General features: G+C 44.8%; 1 protein-coding gene across 1 annotated transcript in view; it reads left to right on the forward strand.

The window, feature by feature from the left end:
- The window catches only part of INTS4 (integrator complex subunit 4), a 347,032-nt gene that overhangs the window by 115,421 nt on the left and 203,991 nt on the right, over window positions 1–27,620 (forward strand). The window contains exon 8 of the mRNA XM_085623249.1: window positions 22,983–23,103. Within this exon, the coding sequence (XP_085479375.1) occupies window positions 22,983–23,103 (121 nt within the window). The remainder of the gene's footprint in view (window positions 1–22,982; window positions 23,104–27,620) is intronic.

Below are 27,620 nucleotides of genomic sequence, written 5' to 3' on the forward strand. Positions count from 1 at the left end.
TAAGGTACTGTTGTGTTGTCTATATAACGAGACGATTGTGGCCCCCTATTACTTTGCTGCTAACATTTGACAATTGGGTCCCTTGGAAGTTCGCTGTAAGGGTTCCCCCAGTGTTAAGCTACGCAGTGACACGGACTCTATAGTGTACAAGCAGAATGGCTGCTAAAGTCCAAACCCGATCTGCTAAACGAACAATGTAAAAGGAACTCTTCCCCCCCCCCCCCCCCCCCCCCCCCCCAAGTACCAGCGCAGCAGACCGCTATTGACAGAATGTTGCTCAAGGCTATTGGCGAAGTGTCTAACGAAATCGAGCGCACGGAAAGACGGCTCTCACTAACCCCCCACCTGAGCCAATTTTCGTCACCTGACACTAATATGCCTCTGACCACCCATGATTTGCCTTTGGAGGCCCCGCTGATAATTACTACCCCTGCACAGATAACTCCCACTAGGGGCACATATGTAAAGGGTAAAGGGGTTAAGACGCGAGCGGCTAAGAAAAAGGGGAACAGTAAGAGGCAACCTGGACTTAGAAAGGCTAGAAATTGTTTGGTCCCTAACCACCCAGATGTTGTAACCGTAGAAGACAGTAGCGACCAAGCTCTAGATACACAGGCCCCCCCGGGTGGGTGTCCCATATTATTAGTGACCTACATTCACATTTCGAGCAACTTATTAATGCTCAGACGAAACAAATTCTGAGTAGGTTGGATAAAATCGTCTCCCTAGTGAAGTTAAGGGGCGGAGGGACAGGCAATACTCTTTTACCATCATTGACCAATAATGCGATCATAGAGCCAATGAGTACAAACCCATTGACTGTACAAATAACTAAATCTAGGGAAGAAGAGCAGCCTAACAAAAACAGGCCCACCACCCCATTAGATAATGCTGCAGTAGGGCCTTCTAATGCTAACACAAGACCATCATCATTGCCAATCCCGACCCATTCACATATTGACAGAACATACACAGGCCCTCTCTCGAATATAGTCCCTGCAAATTTGGTGCCACCGCATATTTCGTCGGGCTTGCCCTAACTCACAGAAATACCTTCTATTAAATCCGCTAATAACGGACCTTGTATACATTTGACCCCAGAGGTGGCCCCATATGTTATCATACTTACGGGGGTCCCAGAGTTAAAACCCGGTTATACAGAATCGCATGACGAACTTAAGAACAAAGTCACGCATTGGCTGAACAAGAACAGGCCATTGCCGAGGGATGCACAGGGAGAAATATTGCATGTAAGAAGGGTAAGGTGGTTGGGGAACAGGCAAAAGAATGTAGTAGGTGATTGTGTGGTGGTTAACTTTAGGGACTATAGAACAGTCGATTACATATTAAGTTGGGGCCCGGCAACTCAAAGTAGCAATATAAGTTCTTTACCTTTGGGGTTATTTTATGTTAATGGTAGAAGCACATTGTTTCGAAATTGGGCCCCTCAAGATACAGATGAGCGTTCGTGGGGTAGCAAGGATTACCATGGAACAAAGTCATACGCCCCCCCGGGAGCCAAGGCAGATTAGCCTTGAGGAACAGATTTGATCCCCTTATGTCCCTGGAGGAGTTAGACTGACTGCAAGGGGCCAAAGAGCATACTTAGCAAACCCTAGTAGAACTGAATATTGCCCAAATTATCCCCACTTTTATGGCCCCTTGTCACCCCAAGACTAGTAAAATCTGCACGCATTATCCAACTAGGGGGAGGCTCCCAGATTAAACCACTGTAATCAAATGTACAGCAGAAAACAGGTTGGGCAGTTCAGTATGCCCACAGGAGGTTGAGATCATTGAGGAAGTAGCTCATGTGGTCTTACAAACACAGCACTTACAAGCTGCCCAGACCTCATTAGTGACCAACACAGATGTAAGCACTGGAGCATCTGACCACACTACCTCCAATAATTCTGGCCCAAAAGGGAGACAATTGCAATAGGGGATTGAAATGGTCTCATGGAATATAGCTGGGTTGTCCTCCAAATTCCATAATCAGGAGTGGAGGCAATATATTACCAGATTTCATATAATTTGTCTGCAGGAAACTTGGGTGGTGGACCACAATCCCTTTCACCTAGCAGGGTATAAATGTTTCTCTGTTCCTGCAAAGAGATTGGCCCCGGGGAGAGCAATGGGAGGGCTAATCACTTATGTGGATCTGCAGCTAGAAGGAGTGTGGACTGACTTAAATTGGAACTCAGCCAACATACAAGCAATTGGGTTTCACGCAAGCAGGCTAAATGTCACTTTGATTAATGTATACAATGCCACAGCAGGGTGTGGGAAGGGGCGCATAATACATGACCTGGACACTTGCCTGACTCGAGAGTTGAATCAAAGGAAGACAGTTATGGCTCCGTGTGTGGTCTTGGCAGGAGACCTAAACTGTCACTTGTGCCCTAATTTAAGACCGTTGGAGGGTGTTTGGTCCGGTTGCACACTGGCAAAAGGGCTGCATTTTGAACACACTCCGGAAGGGTTGGAGTTAGAGAGGGTCCTGGAAAATCACGCGTTATGGCACACATTAGACCTGGTGGGTCTCAAAGAGGGCTGTGAGGTCACACCAACATTTAAGGGAAGAGGGTACTGCTCCATCATAGACTACATAGCTGTCTCCCATCTATTTCGGGATTTGATAAATGAGGCAAGCATTGAATGGAGCATATTCAGTGACCATAACCCACTAGTACTGAAGATTAAGAACTGGTGTTCCCGTAACGCAAAGAAAAGGGTCAAGGCAACTAGCACAGTGAGGGCAACCGACCAAGGGAGACGCCTTAGATGGGCAAAAGTGGATGGGGACGCCTTCTACAGATCCCTAATGGAGAAAGGCAAAGAGATGATCGGGGTGTGCTTAGATCCCTCACTGAATGGACCTGTTGTGGTTAAAGCTTTCGAGTCTGTGGCACACCTTATAGACGGTCTGCTAAAATCATCCTCGAAATCGGAAGTTAAATCTTCCCCAAGATGGTTTAACAAAAACTGTTCCCGGGCCCATAAAGACTTAAAAGAATGTCTAAAAATAGTCCCAAGAGATAAGAGGCGTATTGCACAGTGCAGGATCGCATATAAAAAAGCAACTAAACAAAGGAAATTGGCATTACGATCACAGGCATGGGAAGATCTACGCGACGCAGCAGATAGAAGAGACTCGAGTGCATTCTGGAAAATAATTAACAAACCTTGTTTTCAGGATACTGCTGCCCCAGTAATTGGTACATCCATCCTCCCAGAGCAATGGTCTAAACATTTTGAACTATTGTATAATCATTCAACTGAGAACTCTAGGGGTGACGGGAGACTTTGCCCATGGGTGTCCAAAACTGAATTTACACTGGAGGAAATGGTAGCGGGCATCAAAGGACTGACAAAATAAAGCCCCAGGCCCGGACGGAATCCCCCTGATCTCTATTTAAGTAGGGTTGATCTTTGGGCCCCAATCCTCACAAGGGTAATAAATACAGCGATTGCAATGGGCATGCCACGATCCTGGTCCGAGGCCTGATAGTCCCAATCTGTAAAAAAGGGAAAAAGGATGACCCACAGTGTTACCGACCCATATCTCTAATTGATGTGACAGCTAAAGTTTTGGGGCGTGTCGTTTTAAATCGCCTATCAGATTCGGCCGCAGAACACCAAATAATTACGGACTTGCAATATGGGTTCAGGAGCGGAAAATCAACTACAGATCAATGCCTGAACCTTTATTTATTAGTGGCCAAATACACCCTTGCAAGTGATCAGGCTGTATATTTGGGGTTCATGGATCTCTCAGCCGCTTTTGACCATGTTAATAGGGAAAAGCTCTGGGATCTGATGACTAGACTAGGGGTAGATCAGGGCCTAGTGGACATTTTAAGAGCACTCCACTGGAACACCTCTGCTAAAGTGCGTTTTAACTTGGAGGGCGATACTAAGGCACCCTTCCCTTGCACAAGCGGGGTGAGACAGGGATGCATTCTGGCCCCGTTCCTGTTCTCGCTGTATATAAATGAGCTAGAACAGGCATTGTGTAAATTGAATGTCGACACCCCTAGAGTAGGCTCCCGACCGGTTCCCGTGTTGTTGTACGCTGACGATGCGGTACTTTTAGCCCGTACACCTAAAGGTCTTCAGAGTCTGTTAGATGGGTTCGTTAGTTTTATGGCCAGTCTAGATCTATCTGCCAACCTAACTAAGTCCTATGTATTGCTGACTGGGTCTAAACCTTGCAAAAAGTTCTCATATAAAATAGGCACACATAAAATGGAAAAGGTTAAGACCTTTTCTTATCAGGGTATACTTTTTGATGGGCTTTTAAATTTTAAACTTTTAACTGAAGAGCGGAGCTCAAAATTAGTGGCATCCACAGGGGCCATAATGAGTTATGGGCGTAGGTTGGGCAGGTGGTCTCCAGAACAGGTTATGCACCTATATGGCTCAATCTGTTGCCCCAAAGTAATGTATGGGGCAGAAGTTTGGGGTTTTGTATGTACGCAGCAAATACAGATCGAGGAGAATACATTTCTGAGAAAGATCCTCCAAACTTCTCAAAGTACATCGGCCCACATTAGCCATGCCGAACTGGGAAGGGTATACATGGAAGATCTGATTAAGATCAGACCTCTTACGGCCTGGCTAAGATTCTGGACCAATACAGAGGCAGATTTGAGCAGACAAATAATTAGAGACTGCTTGGACAGAGATCAGGGAATGCGCATTCCGTGGCTGAATTATGTAAGGACTGCTCTGGAGGAATTGGGTTGTAGGGACCTTTTTTATAATCCAACAACAATAATCCCCGAGGACAAACTTCGAATCAAAAGAATTTGTTATGCAAAAGAGACTGCATGTATAGCGGCTCTTGAAGAAAGCAAGCCTACAGTTCGTGCATACAGTATGGTAAAGACAGTAGGAGGCATGGAACCGTATCTCGCCCTTATGTACAATGCACAGGATTGGTTTTTAATCACCCGATTTAGGCTCAACCTTTTACATCACCTGTTGGCTGATCCACTTGGTTTTACTGTTACAGTTGAACAGAAGGGTACCTGCGGCTGCGACAATAGGTCTCCGCAGGATACCCTTCACTTTGTTTTATTATGCCCTTTTTACTCGGTACCCAGACGCAGATTTTTACTAAGGATTTTTAAACAAATGAAGTATAGACATGCTAAGGTTGCTCTTTTATACTTACAAAGGTCTGAGAACCCACTAACACTGGCTTGCTCTATATAATTCATTAAAGTTGCAATAAGACTTAGGAATACTAGGGGCCAACTTTGAATGAATTGATGATAAATGAATTCTGTGTAGCTATTGTATTTGAAATGAACTGAATGATGTTTTTTAATGTATTTCTGTACTTTTATGATATTTTTTAAATATCGAATAAAGAATTTGATTGATTGACATCTTTGCGGTAACACCGCGCACTAATTTTCTGAAGTGTCTGGCAACTTTTATCATCTGGAGGAGATTTACAGAAATGTTCCACAGAGGCAGTGTTTGAAGTAGGCAATCTTAAAACACGCATGCATTATTCAGAATACTGCAGAAAAGTCTGCATGTGGCATCGAACCACGATCTCTCTCACTTCCAGATTCATTTAAGGAGCTCTTCTACTTTAAGGCCTAGAACTTACAGTGTCAATATTGTGGAAATGACTGGCCTGGTATTAACATTACCGACACCTATAGGTGCAAACCGTTTTTAGGTCTCGCTGAGTCAGCGCGCATGCGCTGCTCGGAGAGACTTTAGTAGGTGAGTTTTCAAAGTGCTGCTGGCTGGTGACAAGCTTGCGTTCACGGGAGCGTGCACGCGCGAACCGCCAGCCTTCAGCGCCATCTGTCTTTCCTCTTGCTTGCTCCCTGCCTCCGCCCCTCCCCCCCCCCCGCCTTCGCGCTTACAAGCGTAAGCAAATTAACATGATGCAGCATAACATAATGGCTACTGATATACACCATTTTTAATCTGCAAAAATTTCAGAAAGCCAACAATAATTCAAATCCACTTGCAAATACAACATACTGGGCGAATGCCTGGATGCTTGCATTTGCAACAGCACCACTGCCCCCAGAGGACAGAAAACGAACAAGCAACTCAAAATAACAATACGAGTTATGTTATGTTCGTTGTAAGGACATTTACGAGCAGCAGACTTGAATACTGCTTAGCCCTCCTCAGAATACAAGAAAGAGAGGTTTCTTCTGCAAGCCAATAGGTAAACAGCATCTCTGAATTTTACTAACTCTTTGTCGAAATCATCAATAACATGGGGCTACAGCGCAGAAAAATCTACAAACTCTCCTTTAGAAGTGTAAGTTGCTCCATCGCCATTACACTTTTTTTCCTTCTGGATAATTGTATGTGGGTGGTGACATGAGAAACGCAAACCATTTCATCTGCAGGATGCAATACACAAATACATCAACATTTCTACACAACATATATATCGAAATCGAACCGAAATGATGGCTCCGTAAGTTAAATGATCACTGCTGATATCTGCACTGCTCTGCAAGTCAAATTTTCAAATCCCTGCAAAACAGACAGCCTTTGCGCCTTTCGAGGTCGGCAATTTGATCACCATTAATCTGGTATAGTAACACTGCGCATTTGCAGGGCTTACAAATGGGAAAACAACCACACACACACAACCACACACAACCACACACACACACGCATACACAACTACACACACATAAACACACACAACCACACACACATACAACCACACAACCACACACACACAATCACACACACAACACATACACACACAACCACACACACAACCCCACACACAACCACACACACCACACACACAACCAACCACAACCACACACACAAAGGGAGGAGACAACTGCAGCAGGACCTTCGGCTCAATCAGGACAGCAGAACCACCGGAAAAGGAACCCCTCGGCACGACCTGGGCAGCAAGAAGTTGTCACTGGAGACATCGTGATCCTATGAACAATAGTGTCATCAATGATCTAATCCAAGCTGTAAACTGTGACAAATAACATCCCTATATATTGCAGTACCACAAAAACAGCAACAAGCATTGGCATAGCCAATAGGTCTCGCCTTTGGGACCTTATAAGTGTTTTGCCATGCAACAGTTGTTGCACCAAGAATATTGTGCTGCATAACTAAATACATATAAGGTCCCAAAAGCGAGACCTATTGGCTATGCCAATGCTTGGTTGTTTTTTTTGGTGATGTTGCTTTTATGGAAGGGGACCAACCTTAGGCAAATCAACCTGGGTTCTGCCCATAAGAGGCAGTCTAATGCAATGCCAGGCCACTCTGCATTACATTCCACAGTTCATTGTGTTTTTCATTTTCATTGAATTTCATTTACGTCAGATTAGAAGCAGCACAGTGCATTCAGTAGATGTTACTGTTGACTCTGACCAGGCTTACTCTAATGTCTGGGCAGCTGGCATCCAGTGAGATCTTGTGTATCATGCACTGGAATTGATCAGAGAATGCTAAGAAACCATATTTTTTTACGTCCAAAAAGAAAGAGACTAGACTTTAATACATGATGCAAGCTACTGCATCTAGGGAAGAGGGGATTTTATAATCCGCACAATCATCAAAGTCCTCACCACCTATTGATTGTGGTAGAAAGGTCACCTTCCCTGTTCAGTTAGTGCCAAGCAGTTATCGATAACTTCAGAACCTATTAAAAAAATCTGTTGTAGTTTCTGAGGTATCGTAATCTGAGACAGTTAGTGTTTTCTACACTTCTAGAAGCATGATCCACCATCACACTAGAAATAGCTCATCTCAGCCTTTTCCAAGTGACCCTTTACATCCAAAGATGAGACATTTGTAGTAATTTAACTGCCTACAATTCAGCAAGAAACTGAATATTATTCTCTTCTAGAAGCACTATCCACCATCACACTAGAATGAGCCCATCCCTGCCTCTTCTAAATGAACCCCTAAAGGACATTTTTGGTAATGGAAATCTTTGGTACAATTGGCAATGGTTACTGCAGCTCTAATTTGCTTGGCTACTCATCTGTCTTCTATCTTGGGTAAGGCAGCAAAGGTGTGCACAGCCAAGGCAAGATAGCTTATCAGGATTCATGGCTTGCTCTTAAATTAATGCAGCCTCTCTAATAGTAGATAGATAGATAATGAACTTTATTCGATATGTAAAAACAATATCATAAAAGTACATACAAATAAAATTTGTTAATAGAATAAAATTTCAATTATTTTACAACAATCTCAAATTCAATTGAAATTACGGATACACGATAGAACTTTTAGGACAGGTATCAACTAAGTCTGCATTGTAGCCCTCAGCTTCATGGTCATTTTCAAGTAGGATGACATGGCTGCCAAGGCTAAAGGGGTATCCAGGGTCTTTAATTTATAATAAGCCACTCTATGTGAGCGTAAACCCCATGATTTGAGCAAAGGTTTCAAAAAGATAGTCCTTGGCAGTTGGTAAAATCTACAGAATAGGATACAGTGTATATTGGATTGCATAGATAGGCCGTCACACGGGCATTTCTCCATGACAGTAGACCAACAGTTTGGGTTAGGAAAAGTTAAAAATCTGAAAAAAGAGTCAGTACGAAAACGAGTCAGGAGCATGCGAGTAAAAGGCGATGGTTCTAGGAGTAGATATTGCTGGATCCCATTTGTAATGGTCGAGTGTTGATATTCCACGATTGAACTCTTTTGTTTTTCAGAGGCCCATCGCTGGCTGCTCAAGTGGTTTAGGACAAGACGTTTTAGCGTAACTCTTGCTATTTTGCTTAAGGCTAAGGGGTCAGAAAAGAATTCAGGGTGTCCTAAGTCCGAAGACAAATTCTTTACATAATTCAACCATTTAATATTCCTGACCTTGTTCAGTTTAAGACAGTCTTTGATGATTTCTCTGTTAAAAGGAGTCTCTTGGTTGGTCCAGACTTTGTGCCATAGGATGAGTGGGGAGGAATTAATCGTATCCGCAATATGTGTAAGACCTAATTCAGTGTGTACCAAGTAGGTAGATGTACCAGAGGGGACGGCCAAGAGATAACGCAAAAAAGGCGTTCTCGAGGCGTTGAATTTGGTCGACTGAGTCAATACCCCAGATCCCAGCTCCATAAGTTCCAACTGAGATGCACTTCGCCCGATAAATCTGAAGTAAGGGGTTAATCGGGCGGCCCCCAAGTTTTTTTGAAAAGTTGGTCAATGCGCCTATGGCGTAGGACAAAGCTAACCCCCTAGCTTGAGCTGCGGCACGCCAGGTACCCCTTTTATTGAAAGTGATGCCCAAATAAGAGAAACTATCAATGCTGTCCAGTTTTTGACCATTTAAAAAAATAGAGCATGGTTTTTTCCCAGTCCCTAGGCCACATGACATTGTAAAGGTTTTAGAGGTGTTAACATTTAGGCCTCTCTTTGACATATAGTCAGTGAATTCATTTACTGCCCTTTGTAGCCCCCTTCGGGTCTGGGACATAATTGCTGCATCGTCCGCGTAGAGCAGGATAGGTATGGGTTTACCATTTATTGTAGGGTAATCATGAAAAGTTCTATTTAAATGATGACCAACAGAATTGATGTAAAGGGTGAAAAGCAGGGGAGCTAATATGCAACCCTGCCTAACACCACGCCTGATGAAAAAACTGTCAGTACATTCTCCCGTTCTGCCATACCTAACGCGGGCTGATGCGTCCCTATACAGTTCTTTAATAAATGAAAGGATGAGGGGGTCTAAACCTATCTCTGCAAGGGAAACCCATAAAAGCTCATGATCAACACAATCGAATGCCGAGCTGAGATCTACAAAGGTAATAAAGAGATTGCCTTTTTTGGCCTGAGTATATTTAGCTATTATGAGAGACAAGTTCAGGCCTTGCTCAATAGTACCTTTGCCGTGTCTGAAGCCATATTGCAGGTTAGAAATGATATCTTGGCCATTTATCCAATCGTGTATTCTAGTTAAAATAATTCGCCCAGCTACCTTCATGAGAGAGTCTAATAGTGAAATTGGGCGATAGTTGGCGGGATTATCTCTCTCGCCTTTTTTAAAAATCGGGACAACGACTGCCTCAGGCCAGGTGGGTATGAAACCTGTTATGTTCAGTGAGTTCAGAACGTTTGTAAGCAAAGGTGCCCAAAGGTCTGGCTGTGATTTAAAAACATCTATCGGTACGCAGTCAGGACCTGGCGCCTTCCCGGAAGGACTTTCTTTTAATGCCATCAATACTTCGACATATTCGAAGGAAATGTTCAGAGGAAAAAAAGTAGGAGTATTTGAATCTAGGAAGGGGTTAGGATTACTTCCCCTCTCATTCAGTTGGTCACCCGGATCAAGGGGATTATATAGGGCACTGAAGTGTTTAACCCAGGTTTCAGCAGTTATGGCTGAGTCCAAAATTGGAGTCTGTGAAGATCGAAAAAAAGGGGGCATTGACTGCCCTCCAAAAAGCGGTGTTATCCCTCTTAGTGGAAGCTTCCATAAGAGCTTGCCAGGCCTCTTACTTCAGCTGATTTTTCCTGGCCTGGCGTATAGTGTGGTAATTTTTCTAGCTTGCTGGACTTCCAATCGATTTCTGGGATTAGATTTTAAAGCAGCTTTCAGGAGTCGCAGAGCTTTAGAACAGTTCCTATCGAACCAACAGTTACTAGAGGAGGAGGATTTCCTTGGGGCACATTCGAGCAGTCTTTTTATTTCCAATAAGATTTTAGAAAAGGAGTGACTTATTGCGTGCGGATTGTCTGAGAGTGATAGACATGTTTGGATATGATCGTATGTGTTCTTCACCAGGGAATTTAAAAAGGTGGAAGGGACTACTTTGTCCCATTTAAGGTAAAGCCCCATGGTGGTTCCTGGCTGAAGAGGTTGGGTGTAGGGAGTATTCTGCCTAACCTTGTGCTTAGCGTGTGAGGTGAGATTTAAGATCAACCCAATTGGGTAATGGTCACTGATTACAGAATCAAGAGTCTCCCAGTTACGTATAAGCCCTGAATACCTAGAAGATATGAGTATGTAATCGATTATTGTGTGACTACCTCTCCTGTTATAAGTGGGTTTAAAACACTTAGGTGGGATGCATAGTTCGTTGGCATAGGATAGGTTAAAGTAGGATGTTAAGCCATTTAAAAAGTCTCCTAGTTTAGAGTGTCGGAAGTGGCTAGAAGAAGAATCATCGATATCCGATACCATTCCACAGGTGCCTTTAATGCTCTGTGAACACAGAGGGCAGTTGAAATCACCCAGCCAAATGATTAATGAGTCAGATTTATTTTGATTCTCTATTTTTAATAAATCGGTTTTAAGCCCATTAAGTATCTGTTCAAGATGAGGGCTTGGGATGTTATTATAAAAGTTAACCAAAACAGTGTACTTGATTGAACCACCGGTTAAACAAATGATCTGATAATTTGAAGTCCCTGTGATGTAGGCTACTTTTAGTTGACTTTCTACAGAAATGTAAGTCACGAGGCCCCCTTTGCTTCTGCCATGAAGGCTTGGCGAAGCTGGGGTATGAAAGCTCTGATACCCTAAAAGATGAAGCTCGGTAATAGTCCATGTTTCCTGTAAGCAAATAATGCTATGACGGGAGACGATCTGAACCCATGCAGGGTTGGTCAATTTGTCAGAAAGACCTGCGACATTCCAGGACAAAAGACTATCACCCAGTGGAGTTTCATCCGTACGGGGATTGCCGATCATAGGATCTATTAAGGTCTCGTTTGTTTCTTGCAAATTCTGGGGGATTTGTGGAGAGGAGATATCCCTCATAGAATGAGTAATCAAAGAAGAATTGGGTAATAAGTAACCAGTTACGCTCATTTGCTCAGAGGGAGTAAAAAAAGGAGCGATGCATTCGAGCTGCTTACTCCCGAGGTTGTCAATGAGCGGGGTATTCTTTTTGACATTAAGAATATCAGGTTCTGAAGTGGCCGGCGGGATATTTGTGTTAAGGAAGTTATCCTCCAAGGGTGCAAAATTAGAAAGTCAATCTTGTTCATCCAAACCGGAGAGAATGGCGAATCTATTGGAAGTAGGGAGAGTGGGACGGTGGGCCTCGGAGTTAGTCCTCAGCGATGGATGTGGGATTTGGGAATTAGACAGGAGGGAGCGGGGGTAAAAGTAACTCAGATCGTACGTTGAGATACCCGCGCCCCTACTCAGAGTATACCAATCCACTATATGGGGTAATACCCTGCGATCCCTAAAGTTGATTATAATTATATCGCCCTGTATGTCCTTGGGTCTAGAACCCAACCATCTCAGTCTTCTCACGTGCAATATTTCGCCATTTATTTCAGGGGGAAGTGGTCTATTTTGGGTTAACCAGTGTACTACTTTGTTTTTAAGTCCTTGATAACTCTCCGTTTGACCCTGGGTAAGCTCTGGGACGCCAGTAAGTGTTACTACGTAGGGGGCTGCTTCAGGGGGCAGGTCGATGTGGAAAGTCTTTTCCACTCTATTTGTTGAAGGGGACTGCCACTTGGCATTTTTACCCAAGGGGACTACAGGGTGGGAGAGATGATCTCCTATTGGAGCCCCTTCGGCAATAGGTTTTTTCCCTACTGTAGGAACGGGAGTGGTGTCCATAGGATTCAGAGTGCTAGACTGAGTGACTATTTGAGTGGATGGAGAAGGCATAGTAACTGGAGTAAAGTTTTTAGATAGAAAAGTGTTTATATCGCTATTTAATGCGGTGAATGATGTATGTAAAGTTTCCAGTGAGGTTAACTGGTTTGCTATGTTTTTAACTCTCTCCATCAGTGGTAAAAGTAGAGATTTTACCAAAAGCTCTATGTCAGCCAGTAAGTTAGAATAAGGTGATATAGGAGGCTGTGTCAAGTCTTTTAAGGGCCCGGCTCTCATTGAGTTTGGTGTAAGTTGAGGCGTGAGGATAAGAGGCTCAGAAGGATGGTCTTTTCGTCTTTTTTTGTTTTTTGGCGCAGATGATTTTTTTACAGCGAGCTTAAAAGGGGTGGGTCTAATTTTTGCGTGTTTTATCTTCGCCGTTTTGGTGGGCTGAATTGGGGTTGGGTCCTCAAGAGAAATATCCATTGATGATTGTAGGTTGGGGGAACGTGTATTAGAAGGCTTTGGAGTAGCCATTGTATCCATTTCATCAGGTGACTCCAAAGGGGGGGCAACATTATCCATGGGAACGGGGCCCATATTCCTGTTTGGGGGTGACAGGACCTGTTGAATATGACCCAGAGACGAGCGCTTCTGATAAATAGGGTCCAAAGATAAACGGCGCTCTGTAATAGCGATCTCTTGTTCTAGAACAGTAGCGGCCCTAGTGATAAAGTTATCTAATGTCCCCCTAACCGAGCCCCCCACCAAAGAGTGTCTAGATTTTGAAGAGCGTGTTGCCATTATACTTAGTTGCGTACGATAAGGTGCTGACAATGTGTTCCCAAACAGTAAAAGACTATACACAACTATTAACGTGAAATGGCTGAAGTATAACAGGTATAACTAGTGAGAAAAAATGAAAAATAAATAAGAAGCTGTATGCTATTTCAATCACCTTAGTCCTGAGCGGCTAATGAGAGCTGTACGGCCAACAACAGGAGGGGTGGCCCGGCCCAGCCTTGGTCGGCCTTGGACGGCCGTAGACGACCCGCCCTTTGCCCGGGCTTAGCCCGGCGTGTCCCGCTGCGCGTCCCGCGAAGCGGGAGGCGCGAGGCGCTTTTAAGTCCGCCGCCGGGAGAAGGGAGGGGCAACAGGTGGTGATACTGCCCCCAAGGTGTTCTGGGCTTGGTAGTTCCTTCAAATTCCAAACAGCAAGGTCCACACTCCTAGCGCTGAGCGTCCCGCGCAGCGGGAGGCGCGAAGCGCTTTTAAGTCCGCCGCCGGGAGAAGGGAGGGGCAACAGGTGGTGATACTGCCCCCAAGGTGTTCTGGGCTTGGTAGTTCCTTCAAATTCCAAACAGCAAGGTCCACACTCCTAGCGCTGCACGTCCCGTGAAGCGGGAGGCGCGAGGCGCTTTTAAGTCCGCCGCCGGGAGAAGGGAGGGGCAACAGGTGGTGATACTGCCCCCAAGGTGTTCTGGGCTTGGTAGTTCCTTCAAATTCCAAACAGCAAGGTCCACACTCCTAGCGCTGCGCGTCCCGCGAAGCGGGAGGCGCGAGGCGCTTTTAAGTCCGCCGCCGGGAGAAGGGAGGGGCAACAGGTGGTGATACTGCCCCCAAGGTGTTCTGGGCTTGGTAGTTCCTTCAAATTCCAAACAGCAAGGTCCACACACCTAGCGCTGAGCGTCCCGCGCAGCGGGAGGCGCGAAGCGCTTTTAAGTCCGCCGCCGGGAGAAGGGAGGGGCAACAGGTGGTGATACTGCCCCCAAGGTGTTCTGGGCTTGGTAGTTCCTTCAAATTCCAAACAGCAAGGTCCACACTCCTAGCGCTGAGCGTCCCGCGCAGCGGGAGGCGCGAAGCGCTTTTAAGTCCGCCGCCGGGAGAAGGGAGGGGCAACAGGTGGTGATACTGCCCCCAAGGTGTTCTGGGCTTGGTAGTTCCTTCAAATTCCAAACAGCAAGGTCCACACTCCTAGCGCTGCGCGTCCCCTACTACTACTCAACACAGTTTTAAATTAGCTCCTTTTCCAGCCTCCCAGCTCTAGAAGTATATTTCCTAAAAAAAAGAAGTTCCCAATTTCCACAATTGTTCACAGCTTAGCACCTTCAGCACAAGTCGAAAGCCAGAACTAATCAGTCTCTCTCAAAGATTAATCCGGTAAAAGCAGCTATATATACGCCACACTCCCAGTGCTCACCTCCTGATTACGTTGAAAAGCTGCCGATTTAGCCAGCACAATTCCACCTTCATTCACCGGTCTCTTTTAAAAAAAAAAAAAAAAAAATTCCATTTGCACTAAAGCAGATGCCTCCGTTTTGTTGTTTTTTTTTTAACCGGATTTCATGACAAAGTATATTCCAATGGAAGACTCGATGAAAACGGCATTCAGAAAACTCGCAAAATGCCCAAAAAAGGAAGGTCGGAATGAAGCACAGAACTAACTGCAGCGGCCAGCCGTGGTCCCACACACAAGGTAGATATAATGGTTTAGCGGTGTCCACAGGGCTAAACTAAAGACAACCGCAAAATGGAACCGTTGCCTCCCAAGTGGTGAAGAAAAAACATCGAGTGACTCCGTTTTCCCCAATGCCTGACAGATCCAGCTCCAAAAGTGGTTAGTGGACGGCACTCGAAAAATGCCGTGAAGCAGAGCCAAAGCGAAGAAGAAATCAAGCTGCAGCTTATAACCTGCACATGTGGGAGAACCTTAGCACACTTACAGAATTTCTTCCTTTGGATGCTGCTGAAGGATTTCAGTTTTGATTTTCAGAAAGCAAGCGGGCTGCTTTACAACTGCTATACCTTGATAAAGATCTTGCAATTAGATACACAGGGTCTATTATTGGCTCCGGGGATATTTTGAGACATGCCAAGATTTCATTCAGATAGTCAGGGAAACATAACCGTTCTGGTGCTGAAATACTGTTTGGTTTATCAACTAAAGGACTGTAAAAAAGTGCAAAACATGTATAGTGACTTCTAAATCACTAAGTTTGATATACACTTGTGCACTGTGAGTCTTTATTCCATCTTCCCGTGAATACACTACTATCAAAGAAAACCGCAAGCATCCAGCTTGAAGGATAGGTTTTGTTGCAAACCAAAATGATTGCTGCTTCTTCTGTCAGAATCACAGATTCCTCAAGCAGTTGCGCTAAATTCCTCTTGTGGTGCATGAGGATTGAAGTAAAAGTCATCAGGAAGCATTCATCCTCTTTAAAACGATGTCTGGTATAGTTTTACCAATAGTGGGTGCAAATCACTCTCAACCAGTGGGTGGATGATATGTGTCATCAAAGGAAAAGCAACCCTTGATCCTACACTCAGGCCTTCCTTCATGTTTTACGAGTCACCACCCGCACATGAGTCACCACCCGCTCCTCTGCCCCTATGAATCAGGAGCTCCAACATCCCGCCGAGTGCCACCCGATCACCCCAACCTTCAATCCAGGAATGACCCTCACCTGCAATCGCAGACCTCTAGCTATTTCACTCCAACCATGGGTAACAGGACAGCGAAACCGCGACACGACCCACTGCACCCCCTGCCTACGGTCCCAAACACGGACAGCACAATCACCAATAGGCTTCACAATACTGACATGCCCACCTCCTCCCGGGACGTCCCTGCCCAAGTCACCCCCACTCCCTCCTCGGTAAACATGGAGCATCGTATCGCCCTTTTAGAAAGCCAGCTAGAATTGATAACCCTGGGCCTGAGCGAAATCTTAACCAACCTCGACATGGCCCGAAAGCCTAGGCAAACTCCTCCCCGGACTCCCACTCAGACCGGCTCCACCCACCTAAGACCTGACAATATGCCACTCCCGAGTGAGTTCCTAACCACCCCCGTGACCCTGACACAGAGACCCATAAAAACCGATACAGAGTACCTAATACCCAGAAGAACTAAAGTCGCCATGTCCTCAAAGGAAGCGGCGGAGCTATCTTCAACGTACGACTCTTCCCCCACAGCCTTTCCAAGATCCAAGTGATCACCGGTTTTGGAAGGGATCACCCCCCCTGAATTCCCCAAGACCCCCAGCCCTCCTCACTACCATACCCAGGGCCCCCCAGTAAAGAAACACAACAAAGAGGGGTCCTCTACCAACTGCATGCTCATAAACTGCAGATCAGCCTCCAAACACGCAACAGAATTAGAAACCATCCTCTTTCATGACATAGACATCGCGTTCATCACCGAGACTTGGCTAAATGAGTTCTCCGTACCAAGCCTAGATATGTTGGTGCCTCCAGGCTTCACTATCATCAACAAGGACAGAAAAGATCAAAGAGGTGGAGGTATAGCAATCATACACAAGAACAACATTGCCATTGTGGAAATGGACACCTTCAATTACAGCACCATTGAATTTCTTACCGCCAACATTAAGACAAACGACAATAGAGCAATACTCTGCCATCTTCTATATCATCCCCCAGGCAACACCTCCGCATTCGGGGAACACTTTTCTGACCTGATTGCTCACTGCTCACTCGGTGACTCAAGCACCCTAATTCTTGGGGACCTCATGTAAGCAACTCGCTAATTCAAACCCTAAACAATCTTCTTCAGGACAACAATCTTACCCAATTCTGCTCAGAAAAAACGCACAATAAAGGAGCAACCTTAGATGTCATTATCGCTCAACCCGACGCACCATTAGACAACAAACCTCCAAGCCCGCTACCTCCTCAGTGCAGGCTTCCAAAGAGCTATGCGACAACTTCGCCAACTTCCTTGAGGACAAAACCAACAAGATTGAGCTCTCACTGGACATCAACAACATCCTCCTCCCCCCCCCCTCCCCCCACCCCCCCCATCAAGAGCATCTCGCCTGGGACCAATGACAACGCATCCAAGCCCCCTACAAAATCCTGGAAATCTTTCATCCCTATACATGAAACAGAGATAGTCAAACTGATCTCCACAGCCAATCCCTCTTCCCACGTTCTAGATCCTCTACCTCCACAACTGACCAAAAAGCTGAAACTCTCCCTTGCCCCGCTCTGGTGCAAGATCATAAACAGCTCCCTGAGACCCGGAGTCGTTCCAGACTGCTTCAAAGTTGGTCAAGTCACACCACTGCTAAAAAAAAACCAGGCCTAGACACAAAAGATCGTAATACCTTCAGACCAGTCTCTAACTTACTACTTCTATCCAAAACCTTGGAAAGAAGCGTGCTCCTTCAACTAACTCAACACATGGATAGCATCAACCTTCTCGATTCCCACCAATCAGGTTTCAGAAAAGGCTGCAGCTCTGAAACCGCGATCCTCAACGTCATTGATGATATCCACAAATCACTTGATGCGGACCAATGCTGCCTTCTCATTCTCCCAGACCTATCGGCAGCTTTCGACACGGTCGACCACAAACCTCTCATTAAGGTTCTTCAAGAACGGGCTGGTCTAGATGAGGTGGTCCTACACTGGTTCTCCTACTTTCTTCACAACCACACCTAATGAATAAAAATCAAAATCTTTGCGTCCGACCTACACCCTGTCTGCAGGGGATTCCACCAAGGTTCAGTGCTCTCTCCGCAACTTTTCAACATTGACATGGAACCCCTCACCACCCTACTCAAAAAAACCAACATCCCCTTCCATCTGTATGTAGACGACACACAGATCTATCTGGAAAACACCTCCATTGCTGACATTCAGAGACTCAATGACACGCTTTGAGAAGTCCAAAGCTGGCTTTCAAGTAACCACCTAAAACTCAAGACAAAACTGAAATACTCCTCATCTCTAACAAAGAAGAGAACCCCCAAATTGCGGAATGGCTAAAAGCTATCGATGCGCTCAACGGTAACCTCACCCTGGTGGACTCTGTAAAATCACTAGGTATCACACTAGACCCGAAATTGGACATGACAAAACACATTAAGAACTCCGCCAAGAGCGCCTTCCTAAACCTGAAGTTACTGAACAAAATAAAACCTTTCATCCCGCCCAAGGACCTCAAACAAGCCACCCAAGCATTGGTGTTGTCTAGATTAGACTATGGGATCGCAGCCCTCTCAGGTACATCAAAGACACACCTTGCTCCCCTCAAAACAACTCTCAACGCAGCACCCAGAATGGTCACAGGAGTGAAGAAATTCGACCACATCTCACCCGCACTTGGAGAACTAAAACGGTTCCCAATTGAAATGCGTGCTAGTTTAAGAACAGCCTGCCTCATGCAGAAAGCCCTTCACACAGGCAAACCTGAAAACCTGGCTTCCAAACTCAAAAAAGCCGGTCAGACCAGGACCCTCAGGTGCTCGAACACACTACTACTCATCCCGCTGAAAGCACGCAAACAAAAAAACGTGGCCCGGTCCTTCGCGGGTAATACGCCCAAAATCTGGAACTCTGTTCCCCCCCCCACATCAGAACTATCCCCTCCTTTGCAAAATTCAAAGGTCAGCTCAAAATACTTTTCCTAGATCGTTCCTTAGCGAAGGGACAGGAGCCGCAGAAACGCTCTGGACATTACTACCTGGAAGAGGAGCTCTGCCCAAGACTATGGCACTCGTCGAAGTCATTCCAACTCTTCAGTGCCCCCTGGTTACACAACTCGCTGAAACTCTCCGTACATGTTCTATACTATTACTGTATTTTGTGATCTTTTGCAATACGACTGTTGTAAAGCGCTCCGATACCCTCGGGTCTGTCCAGCGCTATATAAAACCTCCGAATGAATAAATAATAATAAATAAATAAGTTTAAAAGGTAATATCCAGAAGTCTTCCTGTTGAACAATGAGCCAACTGCTGGAGAAGGAAAAAGGCCTGGCTGTTTTAATTCAGATACTTCATTGTGCCCAGAAGGATTGGGGCATCAGATTTATGTTAGACCTTTTTCATTTGTATCCTTTTCTGTTGATGGGTATATCTCATTTGGTAACACTGGCTCCGATTATGAATGACACGCATGTTAAGGGTCGGAGAACTACTGAAGGGCATTGCCAGTTTCTAAGATTTACAGTTCGAGATGGACATTTTGCTGCACAGATAACTTACTATCAGTCTGATATCCACGGCGAGTGTTCACAAAGATTCTTTCAGTTGCAGCAGCCCAATTTTATCTTCACCCAACCCACCTATAGCCTTTGTTTTCTTAGATGACTAACTGGCCCAGGTTCTGTCTCTCCCAACTAATCAGGACAACTTTCTGCTCTTTTGCAACACTAAATCCAACATGGGATTTCCCATCAATTAAAAGAAGCCACATCTATTTCCATATCGAAGACTTCAGTTTATAAGAGCAGTCTTTTCTTTAAGACCATCATTTCTACCTCTGGAAAAAATGAGATTAAAATAGAATTTTTCCAACCATCTTGTAATTTCATTATTGAGATTTAGAATTGATATGTTCCTTTAGCCTGACTCTGAGTATAAATCAGTGCATCATCTGGACTCATTCTCTGTACTTGCCGTCAAAAAAGCTTGCGGATCATTGAGCCCAACCTTCTATAAGGTGCAACTTTTCAGGATACGACTCCAACTGTTACAATAGCCATAAACTACTCTCTGGGGCTGGGAAGCTCTCTGAGAGAACTATCCAACTTTTATCCTTTGGAAACAACAGAGCGGAGAGTTACCCCTCATTCAGGCTATTTTTCTAGGTCTGAAGTCTTTTCTTCCTCCCTCCACCAAAGATAGAGTTTGTTGTATTTTATTGAAACAAACGAGTAATCTCAGCCTCTCTTTCTGTAATTTAGCGATTCAGATTAGAGAAAGGTCCTTCACTGATATTCTCCAATCAGTCTCACAGATTAATTGAAAGAGAAATATGGAAGGAGACCTCCTTAGTAAAGTCCATCATGTTCCACACAAGAGGCGCCTCCGTTTTAAAATGTCTGTTTTCAAAACCTGATACTTTCTGTCAATAAAATGCACTGCAACGAGAACAACACTCAGTGGCCAGATTTGCACCCCATTTGGGATTGGGGAAGAAGCCCTGGTAGATAAGGATCTTCTGGAATGTTCATGCACAGTCCTGACTGGGTTTTCCTAATTAATCAGTATCATATCTTTAAAAATGTATCAAATGTAACAAACCACCACTAGGTTGACTAAAATGCCCTTTGGACCATTGGTTGCAAGGCTGCAAAGTACAAACAAATGCATTATTGTAAACGGATTGATGACCTGGAACTGCTTACCATTCCAATGACTCAAAAAGCTGAGAAATCCTCCACACTGTTAAGACTGGCTGTAATACAGCATAGGTCAAAGCCAATCCAAAAATAAGTATTTTTGTAAAAGCTCAAGTCGTTTTTATTGAGTTTTTCCAAAAGAAAACAAAACAAATCAATGCTATTATCATAGGATGGACTAGGAAAGCTGGAGGGTACGAGTATGCAAGGAGCAGCCTAAATGACTGTGTTTCTCATTTGAATTGCATAAACCAGTGTCTGCAACTTTACCCGAAACACACTTTTCTTCCCTTCCAAAGAGAAATATCTGTACTAATTTGGAATGATTAGTATTGCAGTTATTTATACCTCATTGAACCACAGAAGAAATAGAGGGTGCCTTAGAAGTAATGGAGAAATAGAGGGTGCTTAAGAAGTAATGGACCAGTCACCCAGGTTATGCTAAAGGGACGTTAGAGCTCTGCTTTCTATCATCTCATTATGAACATCTCCGAGAGTCTGGTAGGTGCTTTACGGCTTTGTCAGCAAAGTCAAGTAGGTGCTCTACAGCATCATCAATAAAGTCTTTCACATTAGGAACCTTGGGGGTTTGCACAGAAGAAGAATTCATCAACACAGGTCTATTAATCCAGGAGAATAAATTAACCGTAAGGCCTGAGTAGGTTTCATTGTCCTCTGAACCCTGGATGATTGTAGCAATTTTATTAATGTGGGGTCATACTATTCCTCTGCTCCGCCACAAAAGGAAACTTGGCATTCGCCACAGCAAAGAGAAGTGCATCTAGTGGGACTAGGGGCAATGATTTATGATAATCATGTACAGAATTAATGGGGAGTGCGTCACCACCAGAAGATGACCTCTTATTGATGTCTGCCATTTTAGTGTTGGAATGTGCAGTAATTTCCTTCAGAACTTCTGTTGTTGTTGACAGATTAACAGATGCGGGACGCGAATGAGTTATTGCAATCTCATTTGTGTTTTCTATACAGACAATGTTGTCCTGAAGATGGTACCTGCCATCATTTCAATGCTTGAACCATGTTCTTGCATTCCATTATCTGCCTGGTATCCGCCTTTACCTTGTGGGTGGCAGTTTTTCCATTACCATCACTGTTTTTTGTCCTAGAAAAGATGCAGCTTTTAGCCATGACGTTGCAACACGTTCTGTTTGCTTGAATATTGGGCCTATGCTATTACCACTTCCCCTCCAAGGTTTGAAAATGTGAAGTTGAATCCCGAAATACTTAGAGACAAGAAGGATGATGTGGTGATTATTTTTTATTAAAAAAATACTGAGATGGGGATGAAGGTACTTTTAAGCCTTTCTCTGCCTTCTTCAAAACCCACATCCAGCATCCAATAAATTGGGATGTGCTGTACAATAACCATAGATGCGTGTGTATAAAACCATTTAGGGCCAGATTACGAGGACAACGGTCCTGGGACCGCCATACTCAAGGTGGAGGGCCTACCACCTCCATCCCGGTGGTCCAACCGTCGTATTGCGACCATGGCGCTAGGACCGCCAAAAGACCGCAGCAACACCAGAATCCCGCAGTGGTGTTAAGAGGGGCTGTAAATGGTGGCAGTACCGAAGCCAGCACTGCTGAGCAGATTAGGACCTGCATTTCCACCACCCATTTAATGGTGAGGATCCCACCATGAAAAGGGTGGTGGTAAGGCAGGGAAGGGGTCCAAATTATGCCCCCGGGCGAAACTGCCCATGGCGATGTGTGTGTGGGGGGGGGGGTACAAGTTGTGCCCCGCTGGAATTTCACAGTTGTGCATGCACTGTGTGGCATGTACGACATGGTGCATGCCGGCATGTACGACATGGTGCATGCCACATAGTGCACGACCGTGCTGTAGGTGCTGTAACGGCGGTAGTATGCTGTTTAGGCTCTCCTATGAGCGTAATATACCTGCCGCGGTGACACCGCTGCCGCACTGCCCGCCCACCCTGGATTTAACGCTGAATCCGGCCAGCGGGTTCTCCATGGGCTTGGCGGTCTTCCTGGTACCGCCGCAGTGGCGGTCCTACAGGAAGGTCTCCAAACTCATAATAAGGCCTTTTGAAACTGCTGAAACTGGTTAAGGGTCACATTTCATAAATGGTAGGAATATTCGTGCATGAAGAACCTCAAACTTTTAAAAGTGATAGCTTTCTTTTTTGTGTTCTCTTGTCATGCCTAATTAGAGAGACCATTACCAGCTAGTAGTGAGTGAAGGAGAGCAAGGACAACTAAGATCACCATTGATATAATCTTTACTTTTTGTTTCATTAGTATAGTACCAATCCCTTCATCAAATGAGGAGATCCGGTTGGTTGATGATGCATTTGGAAAAGTTTGTCACATGGTCAGCGATGGATCATGGGTTGTAAGAGTGCAAGCTGGCAAACTACTGGTAGGTTTAATCAATAGATGTTTGTTAATGCACTTTCTGTCCATATTTATGCATTTATTTCACAATTTTATATAGCAGTAGAAACATGAAACCGCTTTACAAGAAACCATGTTGACACAAGGTCTTATATGTAATGCAGCCTAGAAAGGAGACTGCATAATATGAATGGAACAGCGGCATGAGTGGTTTACTGTAAATAAATTCATATAAAGCATGAGAACTAAAGGGAGACGTAGGAGAGCAATGGGATGAACTAGAAAGTGCAAAGGCAAAGCTGGAGTTGCGAGCAGATTAGGGTAGGAGAAGGAGAAGAGCGCAAGAAATGGAAGAAGGATATGGAAGGGAGGTGAGTAATTGAGGCGGGAGGGAGAGTGTGTGGGAGAAGTGGAAAATTTAGTGATGTGAGAATAAAAGGGCAGGGAGAAGGTGAGTGTAGTGGAGGAGGAGTGGGAAGAAAAGGGGAAAAATGTCTAAGACAATCGAAGGGTGAGAGACGCTCAAGGGCGAGAGGTATGTTCAAGGACAGCTGGGAGAGCTAGCATGGAGCATAGACAGTTGAGATAAGAGGAAGTGAAATATAAACATTAAATGAAAGGGCAAAACTGGGAAAGAAATGAAAGCGGGCTGGAGGACGGCAGGTGAGATGGAGGGGTCTAGAGGGAGGAAGACGGCTGTAAAGACAGATGGAGGAGGGCAAGAAGCGAGGGTAAAGGGCCCTCTTTAGTTATCGTCATAGGAAGGAGACAACCTTAGGCATGCATGCAGAGGCCTCTCTTATGGCTGACTGTTAAATAGCAGAGTCTGCAAGCATAGGATGTGTGTGATGGGGTCACCCACAACGGCAATACCAGTGGGAAATGCCATATGCCCCAACAGTATCTAAAGGAGCTCAGCTGGGCTGGTATAGATCCCCCGGGTGGCTGGAACTGCTTGGTTTTCGATGCGGGCGACCATCTGCGGACGAGTTTGGCTCAACGATTCATGGCCCCTAGTTCCTTCTCCACACCCGAATGTTCCCCGTGTGAGGGAAGTTGTTGACCTCTCCTGAAGACTCAGGACCCAAATCCTATTTTTTCTCTTTTTTCATTAATTTTGCCCGTCTGCCATGGGTTTTGTACACCCCTTAGTGCTTGCTGCCACCACAGTTGATGGGTATCAGGTTTTCTTTGGGTGGTTCACCCCTAGATATAATACATGGTGTAATTGCTAGCCGATTTGAAACTGTATATTTAATCATGCTCTCATTGTGTTGGTATTTCTGAAACTTAGCACAAGTTCACTGTACATCTTTTCTTAATTGTATTACTAACTGGGGGATGTTACAGGTTCCCTAATTTTACACAATTTACATCTTTGTTAATTTTGTAATGTACCACACTGTGCAAATTCTCAATAAAAACGAGTTTAAATGTTTAGCTCCATGAGTTCCATTCCAAATAGACGACTCAAAAATAAGCCCTGAGGAGCAGTATCTCTTATTGTTCGGTGCATTTACTGTACGGTGCACTAGACAGACAGAAAAATTGTCTGGTAAATGTATATGGTCCCATCATAAATTATGGTGGGCGCATTTGCAGGTTCTTTGATATTACTAAGTCATACGTGGGTGCTGAAATAATTTGGGCTGTTGATTTTAATTGTGTGTTGTATGTATGATTCAATTGACATCCCTGGAGGACAACACTATGTGCCTAAGGCCTTTAATAGAGCGATGAAGGAAGCTGACTTGATAGATATTTGGAGAATGCATCATCCAGAAGGCTCAATCTACTTTTGTTTCACACCCACAACTGACACCTATTGTCGATCGGACTTAACCTGGTTCACAAAGAATGTAATCGTAGGTTCCACCAATCTACATGGCAAGATTTTTAATGGATCACTAACCGCAAATTTTAACTTATGACACATTTTTATATAATGCCAAAATTTCACGTAGTGTTTGAGAACAAAAGCACTCAGACAGAGCATTCGAAGTCTCCATGTTTAATATGACTGCACAACATGTAGAACTTATTTGGGGGAGAACTGGTAGAATGACCTCGGAATAGAAAGCAATATAGATCTTGCTACGCCACGTTTGGCAAAAATGTATTGGAACTAAGTTGCAAATGGGAAACGTTGCTTTCTGACTTTAAAAAATGGAATTGATGACCCTTGAATGTAATTTAACTGTGCACCCAGAATGTAAAGCTGAATGGCAATGATTATATTGACAACATGGTAATTGTTAGAGACAAATACTTCATTAATACATATTCACGACTATATAGAGAAGGATATAAAGCAAGCTGACTAATAGCCTGGTTCCTTAAAAGAGAATGATTCAGTACATAAATTCAGCTGTCCTCTTCTACATGAGCAAATTATATGAGTACCCGAATTAGGTGGATGTACACAGTGTGTAAGACTACCTGCATAAACTATGTCTAGGGCAGCTCACCAGGAAAAAAGGGACGGTTGGATGCCCCAATCACAACTGATCAAATCATGACCGCAATGCTAGACATGAAAAAGATAAAAACACCTTGTAGTCACAGGCATCCTAAAGAGTCTGTAAGCTCAATTAGTAGATAAGCTTCTGCATATACATCTAGCAGTTTATCGAATGGGGAGGATGCCTGCCAGTGTAGGAGAGGTGTTGGTGGTATTGATCCCCAAACCTGAAAAACACCCCATAAAAATGAAACCGTATGGGCTTTTCTCCATTATTAATATATATATACCAACATTTTAAATAAAGTGCTTAGAAACAGACTCATCCTGGTAATAGTATAATTAATTCACTGTGATCATTGTGGCTTGATACCGCATCCAAGCACGCTTTGTAACTTGCAAAGGTCGACCCATGTTCCTGATGGACGAAGGGGAATGAAAGCTCAGTATATGCTGGCTCTATTGGACATAGAGAAAGCATTTGATACTGTTAAATGGACTTGTATGTCAAAGGTCCTGGAGCAGGTGGTAATTGGATCTACATACTTAAAGTGAGTACCACTACTACATACCTCCGGACTGCCAGCATAAAAACTAGACAAGTGATCTCAGACAGCACAATGCTGCGGAGAGTTGCAAGATAGGAGTGCTCCCCTGTCCCTGTTGTTGTTCATGTTGGAGATGGAACCATTGCCCTGCAGATTAAGAAAGGTTTTGGATATACACTGATGCATTATAAATGTATTTGAAACCCCCAGCACACTCGATCGCGATTCTCCTGGAGTGACTGGGCACATATGAAACAAACTGAGACAAGTCTAAACTAGACACATTGGGCGGACTTAAGGAAATGGACTGACACCTACTCCCTCAGCTGGGGTTAGAATGGGTGACCACAAGTTTTATATATTTAGGAATGCATGTGACGTATAATATGGAAGATGTGCCCACATTGAAGATAGATTGTATAATAATGGTCTGATGACATCAGTAACATTTTAGAAAACACTCCCTTTGTCGGTCATAGGTAGAGTATTAATTGAAAAATAGTAGTTGTAAGTATTACTTTTTAGTTTTAGTTGTTTTTATTATTATTATTATTATTATTTTACAGTTATCCTTCAGGGAAATTATATGTTCGAGGCATATGAGCTGCAGATTGTACACTTACCATAGGTCGCCATCTGGTGTTGGGCCCGGATGTTTGCAGTTTGTTTTTCTTCTTGGACAGTCTTTGGAAGTCACGAGTTTGGTGACTCCTCCTTCGGTCCGTACTGCGCATGGGCTTCGGCTCCATCCTCAGATTGTTTTTTTCCGCCATCGGGCTCGGATGTGATACTTCGTGCTCCGGCTTCGAACTTCTACGGTTCCAGCCTCGACGGAAAATCCTCGATTCTTCGAGTTCCTTCATCATCTTCATCTCTCGAAGCGGCACTTTCTCCATCCCGTACATCGACACCGGCCTTCGGGCCCTCCGCGACTCCGGTCCCGGCCGATGGAAAGGACTCCGTTCAAAAAGTGCCCAAAATGTGGGTCTAAATTTCCCCACACCGACCTCCATCAGGTGTGTAACCTTTGCCTCTCTCCGGAACACGAGGCTAGAGACTGCCCCGCCTGCAAGTCTTTTCGATCGAAGAAGACCATCCGAGATCGAAGAGCTCGACGCACCATGGCGCACTCATCCTCTGCAGCTCCACCGGACATCTTCGGAGACGACGCCGAAGCTTCGGGGCAAACACACACCGAGCAGGAGGAAGACGTCGTCAGCGCTTCCGAAGCCGACGACTCCGACGTGGAGGACGTTACACCAGCGCAGCGGGCCGTGAGTACTATGCCCCCTCCCACCCCCGCGCCGAAAACCAAAGAGACTCAGGTTACTCCCTCGCCTGCCGGCCTGGGCAAAACCAAAACCAAAACTTCGATCACCCCACCTTCGGGCCCGGTGTCGAAGCACCCAAAGTCTCATGGCAGCTCGGGATCGAGCCAGCCGACACCCGGTGCCGAAAAACAGCATCCGGCACCGAAGACTGCAAAATCCAGCTCGACTCCGAAACCACCGGTGCCGAAGCCTGGACACTCGG

Source organism: Triturus cristatus, chromosome 8, assembly GCF_964204655.1.
Source record: "Triturus cristatus chromosome 8, aTriCri1.1, whole genome shotgun sequence".
NCBI classification, from domain to species: domain Eukaryota; kingdom Metazoa; phylum Chordata; class Amphibia; order Caudata; family Salamandridae; genus Triturus; species Triturus cristatus.